This window comes from Scyliorhinus canicula, chromosome 13 (assembly GCF_902713615.1).
Source record: "Scyliorhinus canicula chromosome 13, sScyCan1.1, whole genome shotgun sequence".
Classification (NCBI taxonomy): domain Eukaryota; kingdom Metazoa; phylum Chordata; class Chondrichthyes; order Carcharhiniformes; family Scyliorhinidae; genus Scyliorhinus; species Scyliorhinus canicula.
In genome coordinates, this window is record NC_052158.1 from 128,652,601 (window position 1) to 128,665,145 (window position 12,545).

The 12,545-nt window shown below is 40.8% G+C and overlaps 1 protein-coding gene across 3 annotated transcripts in view; it reads right to left on the reverse strand.

The window, feature by feature from the left end:
* tfr1a (transferrin receptor 1a) overlaps nucleotides 1–12,545 on the reverse strand; it is a 58,127-nt gene that overhangs the window by 19,418 nt on the left and 26,164 nt on the right. For all 3 annotated transcript variants that reach the window (XM_038817249.1, XM_038817246.1, XM_038817247.1), the window contains exons 7-12: nucleotides 9,935–10,057; nucleotides 6,485–6,580; nucleotides 4,068–4,207; nucleotides 3,229–3,392; nucleotides 2,945–3,061; nucleotides 2,096–2,181 (exon numbers count right to left, since the gene is read on the reverse strand). In XM_038817249.1, coding sequence (XP_038673177.1) covers nucleotides 2,096–2,181; nucleotides 2,945–3,061; nucleotides 3,229–3,392; nucleotides 4,068–4,207; nucleotides 6,485–6,580; nucleotides 9,935–10,057 — 726 coding nt within the window. The remainder of the gene's footprint in view (nucleotides 1–2,095; nucleotides 2,182–2,944; nucleotides 3,062–3,228; nucleotides 3,393–4,067; nucleotides 4,208–6,484; nucleotides 6,581–9,934; nucleotides 10,058–12,545) is intronic.

Sequence of the window (12,545 nt, forward strand, 5' to 3'; positions counted from 1 at the left end):
CTGGCAGATGGAATACAATGTTGACAAATGTGAGGTTATCCATTTTGGTAGGAATAACAGCAAACGGGATTATTATTTAAACGATAAAATATTAAAGCATGCCGCTGTGCAGAGAGACTTGGGTGTGCTAGTGCATGAGTCACAGAAGGTTGGTTTACAAGTGCAACAGGTGATTAAGAAGGCAAATGGAATTTTGTCCTTCATTGCTAGAGGGATGGAGTTTAAGACTAGGGAGGTTATGTTGCAATTGTATAAGGTGTTAGTGCAGCCACACCTGGAGTATTGTGTTCAGTTTTGGTCTCCTTACTTGAGAAAGGACGTACTGGCGCTGGAGGGTGTGCAGAGGAGATTCACTAGGTTAATCCCAGAGCTGAAGGGATTGGATTATGAGCAGAGGTTGAGTAGACTGGGACTGTACTCGTTGGAATTTAGAAGGATGAGGGGGGATCTTATAGAAACATTTAAAATTATGAAGGGAATAGATAGGATAGATGCGGGCAGGTTGTTTCCACTGGTGGGTGACAGCAGAACTAGGGGGCATAGCCTCAAAATAAGGGGAAGTAGATTTAGGACTGAGTTTAGGAGGAACTTCTTCACCCAAAGGGTTGTGAATCTATGGAATTCCTTGCCCAGTGAAGCAGTTGAGTCTCCTTCATTACATGTTTTTAAGGTAAAGATAGATAGTTTTTTGAAGAATAAAGGGATTAAGGGTTATGGTGTTCGGGCCGGAAAGTGGAGCCGAGTCCACAAAAGATCAGCCACGATCTAATTGAATGGCGGAGCAGGCTCGAGGGGCTAGATGGCCTACTCCTGTTCCTAGTTCTTATGTTCAAGACAAGGCCTGCTATCCTTGTTTACATCTCTCTCCACCCTAATTAACAACATGGACACCCCTAATGGCCTTTGAACTGCCTTACTAAGCCATTTCAGAGGGCAGTTTAGATTCAACCACATTACTAAAGGCCAGACTGGATAATGATGACAGATGGATTTTTACAGCAATTTATGAAAAGCTTCATGGACAACATTACTGAAATTAGCTTTCTATTCCAGATTTTATGAACTGAATTCAAATTCCACCATCTGCTGTGGTAGGATTTGAATCCATGTTCCCAGGGCATTAGCCTGGATTACTAGTGCAGTAGCATTACTACTATATCACCGTCTCTCCTTTAACGAAACAAAGTTAAGTTCCTAAACAAACAAGACTTGAAATCAATTTGCTCAACTAGTGCATGGGCAAGCACTTGGGCATTGGTGCATTAATAACATGTCCCTCATGATTCATATCTGATATTTTAGAAATGTTCATTTTACAATTGTTTTACAAACATAATGCACAAGCCCAGTAGATAAGACTTTTCTTGTGTTCATCAGATGAGAAACACTGGGGTGTTTAATATATGGAGAATTATTTTGACCTGAAGCAAGACAATGACATTTTTGCAATGTTTTTCAATATTTTCAAAATAAATATTTGACTTTTCTTTGTTCTTGCAATAAGGGTGACACTGGCAGACCAACAATAACCATCCTTTAGTACGGAGATGTTTGCAATTTTCTTTTTAAAGCAATTATGTTACAACTGAGTAACTTGTTTGGAATGATGTTCCTTTAAAACACATTGAATTGTTTTAATATATCATAGATTTTACAGTGCAGAAGGAGGCCATTCGCCCTTCGAGTCTGCACCGGCCCTTGGATAGAGCACCCTACTTAAGTCCAGGCCTCCACCCTATCCCCGTAACCCCACCTAATCTTTTGGACACACTAAGGGACAATTTAGTATGGCCAATCCACCTAGCCTGCACATCTTTGGACTGTGGGCCAAAACCGGACATCTAGGGAGGAAACCCAATCAGACATGGGGAGAAAGTGCAAACTCCACACAGTCACCAGAGGCTGGAATTGAACTCGGGTCCCTGGAGGTGAAAGGCAGCAGTGCTAACCACTCTTGTCACCGTGCCGCCCATATAACCCATATATAAAACAAAAAAGTTTGAATGACCGGGTGTCCAATTCAACAAGTTGTGGATTTAAAGTAACTTTTCTAGAAAGATCAGTTTGATCAAGCTGATCTTCAAAACTTTCCTACCTCTAGCCATTCTGTTGCTCCAATTGTTCCAAAACTACCACCACTCCAGCTTGCAAAGATAATGCTTCTTTTAGGTCTGAAACCATCTATGTAGAAAAATAGACAGCATTAAACAACCACAAGAAATTAACAAGCCAACATTCAAAACAGCTTGCAATGCACTGAGCTCTGTAGCTTGAAAAAGACATGAATAACATAGCACTGAAACATACATCATACTAGTTTAAATATGAGCAGTTTAAAAATGTGTTAGGTCTGCATTTGGAGCAATGGAATTGATTAGTTAAGAGGAGAGGAAAATAAAGGCAGCTCCCACTCCTACTGGCAATTCAGATTATTGCTGAAAGGTACACATATGAACACCAAGTGAAATCTGGCTGCATTGCCACACTCCCTTTCTCCTACTCAAAATATGGGTATAGACAGAAAATTGAGCAATGTAGACTGGTGGATTTCCCTCACCTCAAGCAGTCATGGGGAGTTTATTCTACTTGATAGAAAAACAACCAAAGTGGACACACAAGTAAAGTTTGCTTAACATTTGGAGTTATAACTAGAGTTGTATGCTCGGTCTGATTTTGCAAACGGGAGGGGTATTTTTGATCCTCAATAACCCTCAATTCAAAATAATTTTGATTTCATGACTTCTGTCTAGTCAAATCATCTGTGCCATACTTCTGGGCTTCAGTGGACACCCATCATTTGACATTATTATACACATTCTCTATTTCTGTATAAATAGTTTCATGCAGGCATGATATTTCGCCTTTGTCCTTCCTCTAAAGTTTGTACTAAACACAGATCCATTGGATTTTCATATCCCTGGATTGGAATGGTCTATATTCTCACCTTCAACCATCTTGGAAAAGTCTCTAGCTAGTTCCAATAGTATTGCAGTTCCCACTCCAGACTCTGCTGCACCAGGGCCATAAGAGTCACGCTGAGCTCCAATCACAACATAATGATCTAAGTGAGGGGGGGGGGAAAACAAGATTACATTAGAAAATGTACAGATAGTACAAACTACCCCCAGGTCACAGTCACATCAAAATCTGCACTGTTATTGAAAACCAGTCACAAGTAAGGTATTGCTAGACATTGGTATTTAATACATTTAAATGAATACATCTTACCCGGTTCTTCAAAACCCTTAACAACGCCAAAGACATTGTGCAGTTCTCTCACTGTTTCAACGTTATTCACTTCCATCATTACTTGTCTATCATCATTGGCAAACCCTGGCCCACTTTTCAATGCCGAGCTGTCCCAAATTGAAACATCAGTACCACGCATTTTACTAAAAACAACAAAAAAGACCTACAAGTTACTAAGAGAATATAGGCTTCAAACTATAAAATTTCTTACATAACTAAAAGTAGATAAATCTAAATGGACCCAATGAATACAGAAAACCTGCAGTGCTGGTCATTTCTGAAATGCAACCAATGACAACTTTGATAAGGAGTTGAAAAATTATAAATACACAGCATAAATAGAGAGCAATACAAGCAAATTTTCGCAAATCATTGCATGAGCATGCTAAAGCTGTAAATATCTGCAACGTAAATAAATCCGGCCCTGACAGATCAACATGCAGTTATGTTGTTTAACCATGCAGATCAGAAAGATCTGAATTTTGAGCTCTCTTCTGTACCAGGTTAGCTAATTATAAAGACAACAAAATTGTCTTCAAGCAACCATGCTTGAAGAAACTGAATGAATGGGTGGGGGAGAGGGGTAGGATAGGGAATTTTATAACATTCCTGAATATGTTATCAGAGTTCATTCCAGTTGTCTGTGCTCAAAGAAAGGTTGCAACAACCACTAAATGAAGTTGAGTGGAAAATAAAAATGAAGACCACAGGAATGTAAATAACTTGGTGCATGTTATCCCGCCTACAATTTTTAATGCTTCCAAAAGCAACAAAGTTGTTAGATTAAATAGTTCAGTGTTCATGTGTTGTATATTTACCCAAGAAGATACATGGCAGCTTTTGCACTAATTGAGTGAGCCAAGATTCCAGGAAGTCCTGATGATTTAGTTGGGGGGAATTGTGTGTGATTGAAGGATGGAAATCCAGGAGTCCGGGGATCACCCAAGCCCAAGTGAACCTTTTGGGAAAAAAATGCACTGTTAACTATACAGCCACCAAAATGATCAGCTACTTAAGGACATCAAAAATGAACATTTTACAGTGAAGTGTATTTGATTGTAAATTAATGACAACAATTAACTTTGATTTGTGGGTTAAGTCCTTTGTCCTTTCAGTTTTAATTGCATGTCTGTCTGGTACTACCTTGCTGAACCAAAGTTGGCCACTGGCTTGATGGTAATGGTAGAGCAAGGGAAATGTCAGACCATTAGGTTAGATTGTGTTGAATACAATTGTGCTGCTGGGGGACCCACATGCGTCATGGATGCCCAGTTTTGAGCTGCTGGGTCAATTTTGAATTTTTCAACCACTCCCACATGTTCTGCCATGTCCCAGACTTAGGGAATTCTGGACGGCCTTCATCGAGGCTATGTCTAAGGTGGTGGGGGTCGAGATGGATTTGTGCTTGTCTGCGGCAGTCTTTGGGGTATTAGAGCACCCAGAGCTTTGATAGGAAAAGAGGTGGGCACACTGGCCTTTGCCTGACTGTTTGCCAGGTGGAGACATCTGCTAGGATGAAAGTCAGCAGCACCGCTCTGGGCCACGGAATGGCTCGTAGACCTGGCTGAATTCCTGAGGCTGGAAAAGAATCAAATACGAAATAAGAGGGCCCGAACAAAGGTTCCATATCACGTGGAGCAAATTCACAAACCTATTCATGGACCTGTTTGAAACCAGCAGCCAGGCAGGGAGGGAGGAAAGGTGGTTGGGGGGGGGGGGGGGGGGGGGGAGAAGAGAGAGAATCGGGGCAGAGAGGAGAGCTAGAGAAGAACAGGGAAGGGGGAGGAGGGCCATCTACTGGAGGGAGCACAGGCCTCCCCTATAGGGGGAGAAACAGGGATAGCAAGCAAGCCTATCCCCTCTCGAAGGCCTAAAGAGATGTGAGCAGACAAACGGGGGGAGGGGAACCAAAACACACCACAACACAGAAGGGGGAAACCGAGATACGACTCCTCGCTAAACTACAGAGACATGAGTGGAACTTAACACTGTTCTAAAAATCAAACATTGTAGTACAAATGTAAATACTATCCAGGGTTAGAGCCCCAGTTATGGCTATGGTGACAAGGAGGCCACCACCCCCCTCCCTCGACCGTTCAAACCTGTGTCATTGTATGAAACTTTATATGTGTAATCCAGTTTTTTTGTATTCTTCTTTTCTTGTTTATTCTGTAACATGTTAGGTGAAACACCAATAAAAGTATTTCAATAAAAAATTCAGAATTTTTCCCATTTAGCAATGGCATGCCACATGACATGATGGAATTTAATTTGCAGTGTTTGTGCAGTGGTCACTGCTATCAATAGGGACATTGACAAATGCATCTGTGACAGGCAGGTTATATGCACACATCCCGCTTGCTGGTTCCCTTATTACGAGCCACAGACCCATTTGAGCTATTCCTTCAGGATATGGCTAGCTCGATCAGTAGTGCTGCTACCAAGTCAGTCTTGGTTATGGACATTGGAGTACTCCACCCAGAATACACTCTGTAACCTTGTATCCTCAGTGCTTCTTCCAAGTGGTGTCGAACATGAAGAACTACTGATTCAATCAGCTGAGTGAGGGCAATAGGCAATGAATCAGCAAGAGGTTTCCTTGTCCATGTTTGACCTGGTGCCATGAGACTTCATGCGATCCAGGAGTTAATATCGACGACTCTCAGGACAACTCCCCCCTGACTACATAATATACTTCTGATAGATATGCTCTGTTGCACTGAAGGATGATGAAAGAGTCTGACATTAGCTGTAAGATATGACTCCAATTACAACCATATCAGATTGTTGCTTGATTGTGTGATAACACTCCCAGATGTTAGTGGGGAAGTCTTTGTGAGGTGCATTGGGCAGGATGTGCCTTTGCCGTTTCCGGCGCTTAGGTCGTGCAAAGTGGTCCTTCTGGTTTTATCCTTTTCCAACTTCTCTTCAGTGGTTTGATACAACCAACTAGCTTGCTAGGCTATTTTAAGCAAGAGAGTCAACCACTGTGGTTTGCAAGTCATATGTTGTCCTGATTTCATTCCCTACAAGGACATTAATGAACCAAATGGGCTTTTAACGATAACCCAGAAGTTTCATGGTCACTATTACTGACAGCAGCTTTTCATTCCAGACTTTGAGAGCTCAAATTCCACCAGATACCCTGGTGGGATTTGAACACATGTCTCTGGAGCATTAATTCAGGACTAGTTAGTAACATTATCACGATGCTTCTTTCCCTGTAGATACTTACATGTCCAAACATGGCAAAGTCTTCATTTAGATCATAATCTTTAGGATCAGGATAGATTAGAACCCCTCCAGCTTTCATCTTCTCAGCATTAGAAACCTCAAAAGAAAAACAATTATTTCATAGCTTCACCATCACCAGTTAATTAATGTGCAACTGTGATCAACATTTATTTTAAACATGAAACATCAGTCAGTAATTTACTACTGGCAGATCTCCCAAGGTGATGTTCTTGGGTATGTTGGTACAGGGGAAAAGGTGGCCAGAGATTCAAATATAAATTGCCTTTGGCTCTTTCCAACTTTCAGTACACCCCTCTGAGTTTCTGAACATCAGTTTCCTCCCTGATCTACCCGCAATGTTTTTGTTCTCTTAGCACCACCCACCTAAGCTCACCTGCTGTCAATTGTTTTTTATCTGTATGTATCAGACAGTAAAGTGCTGTTTTATCTGCTCAAGATTAAATGGATAGAGGGAGAAAAAAAATCAGATTGGGATTCAATTACCTATTTTCATTCCCGGGATACAAGGATTTCAGAAGAAATCCTTGTTTTTAGAACATCATTAATGACTTATCAACTGCATACAAAGTCCCCATAAATGTTTATGTCGATACTAAAAATATTTGAAACCCATCTTTATTATCTTTGTGCGTCAGTCTTTTCATTATAAATTCCCTCAATGAATGATAAAGTCTGGTAAAAATCTTACACTATTTATATATTCTACCACCAGTTCTGATGTGCTTTACTTTGTATCACTCGACTTTTTTGTACTTGCTATAGAGAAACTTTTTCAATCACCACTGGTTCCTAAATTATTTTCAAGGAGATTGCACCAGAGTTCTACTATTTCTTAAGCTCGAGTTATATATAAAATGAAACCATATACAAGATCAATAGGAAGTTGGAAGTTAAAAGAGAAGTGAAGCAAAACATTTTACACAAAATATATCTGCTTATTCAATGTGTTTTCGTGGATACAATTATACTTCCTAAAATTCATGAATACAAATGACAATGTAAAGACCTCCTACCGCAAAGGCATACTTTTTTCTTCTATAAAGACTGACTACATAATCTAAAATTACTATGCGTTTACACTATACTGTACAGTGCAATATTTATGCATCTTTGGAAAACAAGGCTACCTGGGCTAAAAATTAGAAAATGCGAACAACCTCATATCAGAGGCCGAATTTTCTTTTTCCTGCAACTCAACCCTATAAAGGTTGGTTATATATCAAAACTTGGTATGTATTTTCACTGTTCATGGGGAAATAAGAAGGCACAGCATGGTGGCAGAGTGGTTCGCACTGCTACTTCAGTTCCAGGACCCCAGGTTCAATTCCAGCCTCGGGTGACTGTCTGTCTTGAGTTTGCATTTGCTCCCAGTGTCTGTGGGTTTCCTCCGGGTGGCCCGGTTTCCTCCCAAAACCCAAAGATGTGCAGGTTTAAGTGGATTGACCATGCTAAATTGCTCCTTAGTGGCCATAAGGTTAGGCAGGGTTATAGGGATAGGGTGCCGAGTGGGGTCCAGTTAGCTTCTCATCTTAGATTCATTCGGGAATGGGTCCCTTTCTCCATTTGGCTCAATACTGAAGCTGGCCAGTCAGTGTATTCCTTACAGGTCCTTTTGTTTCTTAGGGATTTGTTTCTTAGGGATTTCAAGGCTGTGCCTGTCAAGTGTGAAAATCCTATAATCATTAACATTCAGAATCACAGAATACTACAATGCAAGAGGCCTTTCAGACTATCGAGTCTGCACTGATGAATGAATGAAATGAAAATCGCTTATTGTCACTAGTAGGCTTCAAATGAAGTTACTGTGAAAAGCCCCTAGTCGCCACGTTCCAGCGCCATCTCTGCATATTCACGCAAATGTCTCCTTGATGGGAAATAAAGCCTGATATCCAAGGAACCCAAGCAATTAATCAGCAAATTTTATGACACTTTAAATTTTAGATCCGGTGTGAATATACTAGAAGCTCTGTGGTCATGGCAAAAAGACTTTGCAGTGAATACTGATGAGGAGACTTGTGGAAATATATGGGAAAAAGCCAACAGAATCTGTTTACAATAGAACAAGGAAACAGGAAAATTATTACACCATCTGCCTATCATGTCAAACTTAAGACCCTAACCTTATCCTTGCTGTGCCAAAAGTGCAAAGTAATCAATGGAGACTACACACATTGGTTTGGTCCTGTGTCAAAATTAAATCCTACTGGTCTGGTGTACTTCGAGCTTGAGAAGATATTTGATAATATATGTTAGAATTCGATCCTTTATTCCTAATTCTGGGGTTCCCAGACAGAAAGATAATTGATGCTAATGAAAAAAAGCTGCATGATATCCTAACATTTGCAGCATGGAAGAATATCTATCATTTGCTCCTGTATTAGCGATAAATCCCCATCAGTTCAGAACCGGCATAAAATTAAAATTATCATGGAATATATCCCGATGGAACCTCTAACCAGCATACGCCAATCTAAATCAGATGCAATCCAAAAGGTATGGGGTCCCTATCTTAATATATAGGTTCCTTACTGCCTGACTTGTTCCTATGTTTTCCATAAGCTATGGAACACTGCCTTTAACAGGCTGTACATGAAGTTGCACACCATTTTGCCATATTTTCATGGCTTCATCCGCCTTTCCTCTCATCTTTTCAAGACTTTTTTGTACAAATGGAGATGCCAGCATAATGATTAAGCTGAACCAACTACGTTTTTCTGTATTCTCATATGGAGAAAAATTCATGCTATACTGTACCAGTTTTGAGGGTTTATGCTTTTTGTAAAAATGGAAAAACTCTTAAATATATATATATTTAAAAAAGGAACAAGTGGAAATTTTTGCACTGGAATTCATTGAAACAGGTTACGCAACCTCTTCTTATAATTTAACACTTGGAATCCAGCTATCATTCTGTTAAACCTATGCTATAATCCCTCCAAGGTCAACACATCAGTCCAAAAACATGATGCCCAGAACTGCTCACATTATTTGTGGTGTGGTCTAAGCAGGGCTTTGCGTAGCTGACGCATGACTTCCATTCCTTATATTCTATTCATCCCAACATAAAGGATTGCATTCCATTAGCATTTTTGGATTATATTCTGTACTCAGTACATTTATAATGAGTGATGGACCTGGACACCAAGATCTCTTTGGATCGCCACTGCTTCTGGGTTTTCCACATTTAAAAGTACACCATTCTATCTTTTTTAGGTAGGTGGATGACCACACATTGAAATCCATTTGCCAGAGTTTAATACGTCACAATACACAGCTTACAATGCCACCTTTCTTTGTCTCAACAATAAACTTGGATATTTGGCTTTCTATCCCATTGTTCGTTGTTAATAAATATGGTGCATGTGGCCGAGTAACAACAGCAAAAAGAAATGTTAATTATTGTTTAATTACCAGTGTCCAGAGCACATACCTTTTCAGCAAAATTAATCTTCCCTGCACGAACAATGACAACACTGCCATTGACTGTCACGTTTCTGCTGCTCAAAAACTCAAAATCGTCTTCAGTTCCATAGTTGGCATATACCAGTTTGCCCTAAATCAAAACATAGAACGTATTAGGTTAGACACAAGGCATTAATGGATCAGTCCTACAGCCGTCATCCACCCTTGTTGCCAAGAATCCAAATGATTCTGGATAGTCAGAGTCTTTTTCCAAGTGTGGAAGTGTCAATCACAAGGTTCAAGGTGAGAGGAGGAAAGTTTAATGGAGATGTGCAGGATAAGTTTTTGACACAAGAGTGGCGGGTGCCTGGAACACGCTGCTGGAGAATGTGGTGGAAGTAGGCACATTAGTTACCTTTAAGAGGCAACTGGATGGATACATGAATAGGGAGGAAAGAGGGATATGGGCCGAGTAAGGGCAGAAGGCTTTGCTTTTAGTCAGGGCATCATGATCAGCACAGGCTTAGAGAGCCAAAAGACCCGTTTCTGTGCTGTACTTTTCCTTGTTCTTTGTTGGCAGGGCTTTCAGGGGAGAAAAGAAAGCAATGAAGAATCAATAGATGGGCAGCACAGTAGCATAGTGGGTAGCACTGTTGCTTCACAGCTCCAGGATCCCAGGTTCAATCCCCACCGTCTGTGGAGTCTGCATGTTCTCCTTGTGTCTGCGTGGGTTTCCTCCGGGTGCTCCGGTTTCCTCCCACAAGTCCTGAAAGACTTGCTGGTAGGTAATTTGGACATTCTGAATTCTCCCTCAGTGTACCCGAACAGGCGCCGGAATGTGGCGACGAGGGGCTTTTCATAGTAACTTCATTACAGAGTTACGGTAAGCCTACTTAATAACAATAATCTTCATTGTCACAAGTAGGCTTACATTAATGGTGCTGCATTATTCAATATAATTTGGTTTTTTTTTAAATCAACAAATCTATAAACGCATCATCTGAAAAAATGAGTGAGATGTTGTGTTGGGCCATAGGTCAATAATGAAAAGCAGTACGGTTAGAATAGAGCTGGCGTACAAAACTTAATACAAAGGCGAAGGGAGAAATTCCAGAGGGAAGTTGAAAATAATTTACAATCGTCACCAGATGGAACAATGAGGGTGATTTTAGAACCATTACAGGACAGTGGAAATATTAATAGAATTCTCTTTACAGTGCCACCTACTACTATGAGAAACAGGAGGGTGTGAAATTTCTAAGAAACACGTGTATAAATATTCAAAGCATTGGAATAAAATGTAATGAAATATAAATATACTCCAGTACAGCTTTTATAATTCCATTGTCTTTTGACGTATGATTCAATACACTGAAGAGCAGTGCGAACAAAAAAGAGAAATGCAATAGGGCTGCTGCTGCTTGGACTAGACAGCATATATTTAGCCTATATAAGAGAATGCAATAATACAACAGGAGAAAAGCTAGATTCCATATAATTTAGTCATGCACAGGTTTGAAATTACTAAAAAATGAACGTTTACTATATTTTGAATTTATTCATGGGATGTAAACATCACCCGATTGCCCTAAAAGATGGCGATTGCTCACCTTCTTGAACGGTTATAGTCCATGTGCTGTGGGTGGACTCAGTGCTGGGAGTTTTGACCAAGTAAAAAAAACAGCATTGTAGCCCCAAGTCACAATGGAGTATGGCTTGAGAGGAACTAGGTGGTGGTGGTCCCCTGCTTTGGCTGCCCGTTTCCTTTGAGGTGGTAGAGATCTTGGATTTGGAAGATATTGCAAAAGAGTCTCGACGGGCTGTTGTAGTGCAATGCCGCTTACGTACACCAGTAGTGGAGGGTGTGAATGTTACCGGTGCCAATGAAGCGGACTGCATTGTCCTGGGTGGCTTTGAGCTTCTTGTGTTGGAGCGGCATTCACCCAGGCATTCCAACACACTCAAAGAGTTGTGCATTGTAAATGGTGGACAGGCTTTGGGGAGTCAGGTGTTGAGTTAGTCACTGCAGAAATTCCAGCCTCTGACATGCTATTGTAGCCACAATGATGGCCATGTCATTGATGTCAAAAGGATATGGCTGCATTCTCTCCCAATTAAGATGGTTATTTTAAGGAACTGTGACATAAATATTACTTGCCATTTATCTATCCATGTCTGAATTTTGTCCAGGTTGGGATATCCCCTGCATTTGGGATAGATTGTTCAGTATCTGAGGAATCATGAATGGTACTTTGTGTTCCATGATCCTACTTCTGACCTTATGGTGGAGGGACCGCAGCTGAAGATGACTGGGCATAGTACACTATCCGGAGGAACTTCTCCAATAATGTTCTGAGGCAGAGACGATTGATTCTAACATCCTCAACCATCTTCCTTTGTGATAGGTATGACTCCCCGCCTGCCGATTCAATTTTGTTAAGACTCATTAAAGCCACACTCAGCTTCCTTGATGTCAAGAGGGAATCACTCAAAACACAAGTTTTGGAATTCAGCTCCCATCTATTTTGGACCAAGAGTATATGGGGCGCGATTCTCCCAGACAGGGAGAAATCGTAAGGCTGGCGTCAAAACCGGGCGGGTTTGACGCCAGCCTCCCCCTCCCCGACCGGGAACCGATT